This window comes from Penaeus japonicus, unplaced genomic scaffold, assembly GCF_977035675.1.
Source record: "Penaeus japonicus unplaced genomic scaffold, GWHDUDI00000001_assembly GWHDUDI00000025, whole genome shotgun sequence".
Classification (NCBI taxonomy): domain Eukaryota; kingdom Metazoa; phylum Arthropoda; class Malacostraca; order Decapoda; family Penaeidae; genus Penaeus; species Penaeus japonicus.
In genome coordinates, this window is record NW_028234427.1 from 10564819 (window position 1) to 10574818 (window position 10000).

The 10000-nt window shown below is 31.4% G+C and overlaps 1 protein-coding gene across 1 annotated transcript in view; it reads left to right on the plus strand.

Moving 5' to 3' along the window:
- Positions 1-10000, plus strand: part of LOC122255226 (putative neural-cadherin 2) — a 108213-nt gene that overhangs the window by 20776 nt on the left and 77437 nt on the right. Inside the window, exon 4 of the mRNA XM_086551704.1 lies at positions 1-883. This exon is cut by the window's left edge and continues 138 nt beyond it. Within this exon, the coding sequence (XP_086407830.1) occupies positions 1-883 (883 nt within the window). The remainder of the gene's footprint in view (positions 884-10000) is intronic.

Sequence of the window (10000 nt, forward strand, 5' to 3'; positions counted from 1 at the left end):
ATGATGACATCCGAAGCACGAAGTCATCCCGGAGTGTCCAAGTCATCCTGGAGGTATGTCCATCCCCACACACACAAGTCACGACTCCCTTTCTCGTCCGTCGCGGAGGGTGACGCACATCCCGCCGACAACGCCGCCTTCGAAGGAGTTAGAAAGCAGGAGAACCACCATCACAGTGCCTCAGCAGTCGTCGGAAGGAACGGCGGATCAGCTAAAGACCACCTTCGGGAATCTAGTGCCAAGAATAACAGAGCTTTTAAACACGGGAGCCTCAAAAGTCCACACGGGTCGCGCCATGTGGACGTCGTTTTTCTGAAAGAACCCGGCGGCGATTTGGGTTCTAGTGCCAAGGGCAAAACATGGAATGTTGACATAGAGAAACAATATTCAAGTGTCAACTACCACGAGCCTACGAACGACGGCACGGACTCACATTCGAACGGCCTTCATGACTATATGAGCGCCGATTCCAACGGCTCACGCGAACCTGTAAACTTCGATTTCAGTGACCTGTACAGACCTGCGAGTGTTAACAGCACGTTGCAACACGAGCCAGAGATTATCGATGTCAGCAGTGCATACGAAACTATGACCTCCGATACAGAGACACAGCATAAACCAGAGAGTTACGTCAGTAGCCTTTACGAGGCGGTGGAATCGGATATTCCCGTCGCGAACAATAGTTCCTGTTCGACCCCACGGGAAGGGCAGGATGAAAAGGGGTTCCAAGGAGACAACAAAGAAGACCGGCTCGGGCCAAAGGGGCGTGTGGTACATGTGGTGGAGACGGTACTGACGGTACACGTGAAGGACATCAATGACAACCCGCCCGTCTTCCCCAACGCCACCATGTTCGGGGAGGTCCAGGAGAACGGGCCGATTGGTAAGTACGGAAAGTTGCAGTTGATGTGATTGTGAATTATTTTTAATGCGTTTAGCGCGGATCTTTTGTGTGTGTGTGTGTGTGTGTGTGTGTGTGTGTGTGTGTGTGTGTGTGTGTGTGTGTGTGTGTGTGTGTGTGTGTGCTTTTACTATATCTATGGATATGGGAAAACAGCATAAGAAGTATTACAATATATGTTCAATATGTTCATCCCTAACTGGAGTTACAGCATTTGTAAATATTTACATTTAATAAGTGCATTTTTTGTTTTCTTATGAATTATCATTTTCTTTTAAAATATGATCCAATACGCGTATTCAACCCCCCCCCTCCCCCCCCCCCAAAAAAAAAAGGATCTATTCAGATAAAGACATATAGTTTGGAATGTCCAATTACTCCGCCTCCTATATTGATCTTCAGGCCTTATCTATTAAGCGTAATTTCACCCTAAAATTTGATGGAAAAAAACTTTCACATTTTCACCTCATCCTTCCCCTCTCTTTCTCTCTCTCTCTCTCTCTCTCTCTCTCTCTCTCTCTCCCTTTCTGTATCCTTCTCTCTCATCTCTCTCTCTCTCCTTCTTCTCTCTCTCTTCTCTCATCTTCTCCTCTCTCTCTCTCTCTCTCTCTCTCTCTCTCTCTAACTATCTATCTATCTCTCATTATGTGTGTTTGTTTTTATATGTATATGTATATATATATATATAAATATATATATATATAAATATTATCTATATAATAAATAAATATATATATATATATATATATATATATATATATATATACATATATATATACATATGTATATATATATATATAATATATATATATATATATACCACCCATATATATATATATATATATAATTATATATTTATATATACATAGTTATACATGTATAGAAATATAATATATATATATATATAGAATAGATATATATATATACATTAGATATACATGTATTTATTATATATATATATAATAGATATATATAATATATTATATAAATATATATATTTAAACCTATACACACATAGTATGTTTGATGTGTTTGTCTCTCTCTCTCTCTCTCACTATATATGTATATATATATATATATATATATATATATATATATATATATATATATATATATATATATATATATATATATAATCATTCAGAAGAATAAAGGCAACATCAATATAATATGAACAGTTCCTCGACATGAAGAATACCCATGAAAGGAGAATAATGGAGGATAATTGGGGTAAATTTTGAAAGATAAATAACAAATTTAAGCTTGAAAATCCTAGGAATGTCAACATGTAATCATGCCTAACGCGTCCCCAATTAGTATGGTAATTACCGGTAAGTGCATTCTTATTTGGGAACAAAATTACTTTTTATGGGAAGCTGGGCATGATGGTGGTGTAAAATTTGGATGTCAGACCTCTGTTGAATTTGTTATGGCACATGGTCAATTTACCCAATTATACCCATTATGGAAAAGGTTGTAGGGTCTTCAGCCGAAGTTTTGCACCAACATGCTTTTACTTATTTATTTGTTTATTAGTATTATTTTTTTTTTTTGTAAGTGTGTCTATTTGTGTTTGTGTGTGTGTGTGTGTTTGTGTGACGATGCATGTGCAGGTGTGTGTTATTGCAATTTTGTATGTGTGTGTGCGTGTTCGATTTCTGACTGTTTTTGTGTGTATATATGTATAATATATATATATATATATATATATATATATATATATATATATATATATATATATATGTGTGTGTGTGTGTGTGTGTGTGTGTGTGTGTGTGTGTGCGTGTGTGTGCGCGCGCGCGCTCGCGTGCATTTGAAAGTACTACAAGCATACTGGTAACATCAAACTCGATAAAGTTCTAAAAACGCAAAAAACAACTGAGTAACATTTGCAGGCCAAATGTTGACAGATCCTATACCGTTGTTCGCTTCCGTCGAATAGATGGAAAGGGCATAAAGAGTCCTTTGAAGTGCAGCGGATAAAGGGCCATAAAGGGGTTAACAGGCAGAGAGAGAGAAAGAGAGAGAGAGAGAGAGAGATGAGAGTGGGAAAACCCGTAGAAGAAAATGTTGTGCATCACGTTGGCAAGAGAATGCAATCAGGGATGAGTTGCGAATGCAATTGTCGGACATATCATCATAGGGACATTATTCTTCGACAAGAGCGTGGTAGAAGTGTGTGGGTCCACGTGTGTAATAGGAAAGCTAGAGCGATATATAGACAATATCTGATGTAAAAGTAGCAACGCCAGTAATTGTCATATCCATTATGTTGTTAATGATGGTGATGATAATGATAAGGATGATAAAGCTGGTGATGATGATGATGGTAATGATCATAGGGATGTTAATAGCTTTAGTAGTAATAGTTGTATTAATTATGATGATAGTAATATTAATGATAATGATGATAACAACAGTAACAACATTAATAAGAATGATAATAATAAAAGATGCAGATAAGAACAAAAATAGATAGAAATAGATAATGAGGAAATATGACCTGATACCGAAAAGAACATACAAGAGCAAAACCATAAAAAAAAAAAAAAAACAGAACTTCCTGCAAGTTATTCACACGGAAGCAAAACAATGACTGGGGCATGAAGGGTTATTGTCCACCTGAGCTCCGCAACGGCCGAGCAACTATGGCAGTTGAAAATGATTGAGAGCCCCATTGCAGTGTTCACTATCCGTATATCATGGCTTCTTGCTCGATTTTCCGGCATCTTTCCTTGATTGAGAGAGGAAAGAGCACACTCACCTGCTGAGCGACGACGATAATCATACTTCACGGGGAAACATTTTTGAACTCTCTCATTTATCGACGTGGGTATCAAGTGAGGGAGGGAGGGAGGGAAGGAGGGAGGAAGAGGTGGGGAGGGAGGGAGGGAGGAAGAGGTGGAGAGGGAGGGAGGGAGGAAGAGGTGGAGAGGGAGGGAGGGAGGAAGAGGTGGGGAGGGAGGGAGAAAGAGGGGGGGAGGGAGGAAGAGGGGGGAAGGAGGGAAGAAGGGAGGGAGGGAGAGGTAGGGAGGGAGGGAGAAAGAGGGGGGGCGGGAGGAAGAGGGGGGAAGGAGGGAAGAAGGGAGGGAGAGGTAGGGAGGGAGGGAGAGGTGGGAGGGAGGGAGAAAGAGGGGGATAGGGAGGGAGGGAGGAAGAGGTGGAGAGGGAGGGAGGGAGGGAGAAGTGGGGTGGGGATAGGGGGTAAGGGGTTGGGGGGGTAGGAGATTGAGAATAGGAATAAGAAAAAAAATGGTGTGGAGGGGGGACGGGATGCAAGAAGGGGGGGGGGGAGGAGGGGGGGTAGAAGGAAAGAGGGATAGAGTGAAAAGAGGTGGGGAGTGGAGGAGGGAAGGGGAGGGGGAGGGGGAGGAATGTGCTAGAAGAAGGAATGAAGGAGGGAATAGACAAAAAAGGGGGAGACGAAGATTGATAAGGAAGGAGGGAGCTAGAGAGATAGGGGTGGATGGGGAGGAAAGAAAGGGAAAGCGAGGGGGAGAGGGAGAGGAAGAGGGAGAAAGTGTGGAGATAGAAGGAACGATGGAAAGGAATAAACACGAGGGGATGAGGAGAGGGAGGATAGAAAGAAAGACCGAGGATGGGATAGAAGAAATAAGCAAGGGGAAGGGTGAAAGGAATAAGAAAGGAAAGAGGAAAAAAAGAAATAATAATAATGATAAGAAGGAAAGGGGAGGGATGGAATAGAGCGAACGAGGTAAGAAAGAAAAGAAGAAATGGGAGCTAATAAAGAGAGTTGAAAGAATCTGAATGTCTGGGCGACCGTGATAGCGTGTTTGAGCCGACCGTGTGGGCTGGGCCGACCGGTTGTTAGTGATTGAATAGCGGGAGGAGAGGGAGAGGAGGATGGGAGAGCGAGCAAGAAAAGGCATAAGAACAGATAATGTAAGATCGTACTAGAAGCATCTGGAGAAACGAAGTAGTAGTCCGAAGAGAAAGGGAGAGGGGAAAAAAAAAAAAAAAAAAGAGAGAGAGACAAAAAAAAAAGAAAAAAAAAAAAAAGAAAAAAAGGAAAAGAAAAAAAAAAAAAAAAAAAGAAAGAGAGAGAGAGAGAGCGAGGAGAGTAAGTGGGGGGGGGAAGAGGAGAGAGGACGGAGAGGAAGAGAGAGAGGGAGGGGGGGGAGAGGAAGAGAGAGAGAGGGGGGGAGAGGAAGAGAGAGAGGGGGAGGGGAGAGAGAGATAGAGGAAAAAAGAGAGAAAGAGAGGGGGGGGATTGGAAGAGAGAGAGAGAGAGAGAGAGAGAGAGAGAGAGAGAGAGAGAGAGAGAGAGAGAGAGGAGTAGACGAGAGAGAGAGCGAAGCAGAGGATGGTACGGACGAGAGAGAATGAAGAGAGAGAGAGAGAGAGTAGAGAGAGAGAAAGAAGAGAGAGAGAGAGAGAGAGAAAGGAGGGAGGAGAAAGAGGGAGAGAGAGAGAGAGAGAGAGAGAGAGAGAGAGAGAGAGAGAGAGAGAAAGAAAGAAAAAGAGAGAGAGGGGTGGGGTGGGTGAGAGATGGAGAGAGAGAGAGAATGGGGGAAAGAGATGGAAAGAGAGAGAGAGAGAGAGAGAGAAAGAACGAAAAAGAGAGAGAGGGGTGGGGTGGGTGAGAGATGGAGAGAGAGAGAATAGGGGAAAGAGATGGAAAGAGAGAGAGAAAGAGAGAGAGAGGGAAAGAGAAAAAGAGAGAAAGAAAATAACTATACAATGTCAAATAGTAATGTACAATAGAAAATCATAGCCATTTTATAAATATTCCTAACCGCATACTAAATGAAAATATATCTAAGGTATGCATAAGGCTATACATATTGCCTCATGCAGATTAAGATATTTTGCACACATGACCGAAAATTTAGATCAACATAGTTCTTTATAACCAAGATTACTCAACGCCTTGCAATTCTTCAGGCATTTTAGAGGACGAACCTTAAATCAGAATTCTAATCGCTATTACGCAGGCACCGACCACCTAAAGCTGAAATATTCCCCCCCGTTAAGGAATCTAACCTGATTTGATCCCTACCGCAATGTGAATATCTTGAGCTGTCTGCATCGTCTATCTCAATTATCGAAGGGAGGTAATAACAGATTGATATTGAGTGTTCAGAAAAAAAGAGTTTTCCTTTTAACTGCAGTTATGCACTTACGGCCGAATTTATAGACGGTGTTAAAAGTATCACTATTATTATTATTATTATTATTATTATTATTATTATTATTATTATTATTATTATTATTATTATTATTATTATTATTATTATTATTATTATTATTATTTTTATTATTATTATTATTATTATTATTCTTATTATTATTATTATTATTATTATTATTATTATTATTATTATTATTATTATTATTATTATTATTATTATTATTATTATTATTATTATTATTATTATTATTATTATTATTATTATTATTATTATTATTATTATTATTATTATTATTATTATTATTATTATTATTATTATTATTATTATTATTATTATTATTATTATTATTATTATTATTATTATTATTATTATTATTATTATTATTATTATTATTATTATTATTATTATTATTATTATTATTATTATTATTATTATTATTATTATTATTATTATTATTATTATTATTATTATTATTATTATTATTATTATTATTATTATTATTATTATTATTATTATTATTATTATTATTATTATTATTATTATTATTATTATTATTATTATTATTATTATTATTATTATTATTATTATTATTATTATTATTATTATTATTATTATTATTATTATTATTATTATTATTATTATTATTATTATTATTATTATTATTATTATTATTATTATTATTATTATTATTATTATTATTATTATTATTATTATTATTATTATTATTATTATTATTATTATTATTATTATTATTATTATTATTATTATTATTATTATTATTATTATTATTATTATTATTATTATTATTATTATTATTATTATTATTATTATTATTATTATTATTATTATTATTATTATTATTATTATTATTATTATTATTATTATTATTATTATTATTATTATTATTATTATTATTATTATTATTATTATTATTATTATTATTATTATTATTATTATTATTATTATTATTATTATTATTATTATTATTATTATTATTATTATTATTATTATTATTATTATTATTATTATTATTATTATTATTATTATTATTATTATTATTATTATTATTATTATTATTATTATTATTATTATTATTATTATTATTATTATTATTATTATTATTATTATTATTATTATTATTATTATTATTATTATTATTATTATTATTATTATTATTATTATTATTATTATTATTATTATTATTATTATTATTATTATTATTATTATTATTATTATTATTATTATTATTATTATTATTATTATTATTATTATTATTATTATTATTATTATTATTATTATTATTATTATTATTATTATTATTATTATTATTATTATTATTATTATTATTATTATTATTATTATTATTATTATTATTATTATTATTATTATTATTATTATTATTATTATTATTATTATTATTATTATTATTATTATTATTATTATTATTATTATTATTATTATTATTATTATTATTATTATTATTATTATTATTATTATTATTATTATTATTATTATTATTATTATTATTATTATTATTATTATTATTATTATTATTATTATTATTATTATTATTATTATTATTATTATTATTATTATTATTATTATTATTATTATTATTATTATTATTATTATTATTATTATTATTATTATTATTATTATTATTATTATTATTATTATTATTATTATTATTATTATTATTATTATTATTATTATTATTATTATTATTATTATTATTATTATTATTATTATTATTATTATTATTATTATTATTATTATTATTATTATTATTATTATTATTATTATTATTATTATTATTATTATTATTATTATTATTATTATTATTATTATTATTATTATTATTATTATTATTATTATTATTATTATTATTATTATTATTATTATTATTATTATTATTATTATTATTATTATTATTATTATTATTATTATTATTATTATTATTATTATTATTATTATTATTATTATTATTATTATTATTATTATTATTATTATTATTATTATTATTATTATTATTATTATTATTATTATTATTATTATTATTATTATTATTATTATTATTATTATTATTATTATTATTATTATTATTATTATTATTATTATTATTATTATTGTTATTATTATTATTACTATTATTATTATTATTATTATTATTATTATTATTATTATTATTATTATTATTATTATTATTATTATTATTATTATTATTATTATTATTATTATTATTATTATTATTATTATTATTATTATTATTATTATTATTATTATTATTATTATTATTATTGTTATTATTGTTATTATTATTATTATTATTATTATTATTATTGTTATTATTATTATTATTATTATTATTATTATTATTATTTTTTTTTATTATTATTATTATTATTATTATTATTATTACTATAACTTTTCATCATGATTATTATTGTTATTATCATCATAATTATTACTGTTATTATCATCATCGTTATCATTATCATTATTATTATTATCGTTATCATTATTATTAGCAGTAGTATTAACATTATCTTTTTTTTTATAAGATCCTTGTTATTTTCATTGCTATTGCTATTGTTATCATAATCATTTTCATAATTATCATTGTTCATAAAAACATGATTATGAACACCACTATACCTTGCGGGTTCCCTCTCGAAAATCCGACAGCCAGGTGTGTCTAAGAGACCGATCGCCTCAGGGGCTGACAGCGCTACCCATCGTGTAGCCAAATATCTGGCTAATCCCCCTCTCTGGCACTATGGAAATTATCAGTGATACCCACAGCCTGCATCAACTGGCCTGCCTCTTTATGTGAAGGTTAGAGAAGGACCAGTACAGGAGCATATCGGGGGTGGGAGTGGTGGGTGGGTGTGGGGAGGGGGGATTCGACACGGCTTATGCTACGTAATGTTATTGGCATCGCCTCCAGGGTATCGCGCTTTCGTCAACGGTGGCAGGACTGAATGCCGTTAATGCCAAAAAAAGAGGAGTGTCAGATGCATGATCCATCGGCGTGAGTTTTTTTTTTGTTTTTTTTTCTAGTGTACGAAAAGCCAACCAACCAAAATAACTTTATCCTTTGCAACTCCGCACATAATTAAACTCAATCGGAAGTAGTTATAGGGGATCTACCTAAGGGGCATTAAGGATTTTAGAATTCCTGGAGGATGAGATAGAATAGATCATTAAGGCCTTCATAAAACACCAATATCCTAGGAGATTACTCCTGAGCCTCCTAAAGACAGCGGGACTCATAATGAAGTGGGCAAGAACCGACCCTCTCCCTTCTAAGTTCGCAATATTACCTCTATGCAGATTTTCCGAAACAGCGTCAGCAGGGCATTCCACTAACACCGTCAAAAGCGGAAATACAGTTAGACCAAAGATAGGGGATCTAATACGAGACAGAAAGGCGCCCACAGACAGTCCCGATAGCGCCGTATACTACATACCGTGTAACAGGTGTGCCAGAACACATCAGGGTGAAACAGGACGTACTGTAGGTTCAGCACCGGAGACATCGAGCTGACGTCCGTCGCCACAAAACTTCCCTAAGCATTTGTGGTGCACGTAGATGTAGCTGGATACTTACCTGACTGACTGGAAGCGAATCAAATCGAGGATTTATGAAGGATTGTATATAAAAAGAGAATGATGGAATTTGTATTTATGAAGACGGAGGAGAACATGAATAACAAGCCGGACAGCTTCAAATTTTCCAAGAACGCGGATAACAAGCGACAGGTCACAGATGTCACGTAATTTGTCAGCGCTTGAATAATAACTAATAATGTATATATATATATATATATATATATATATATTATATATATATATATATATATATATTTTTTTTTTTTTTTTTTTTTTTTTTTTTTTATTTTTTTATTCGATGAAGTATGTAATTATGGTGAAGAAATATTTGACC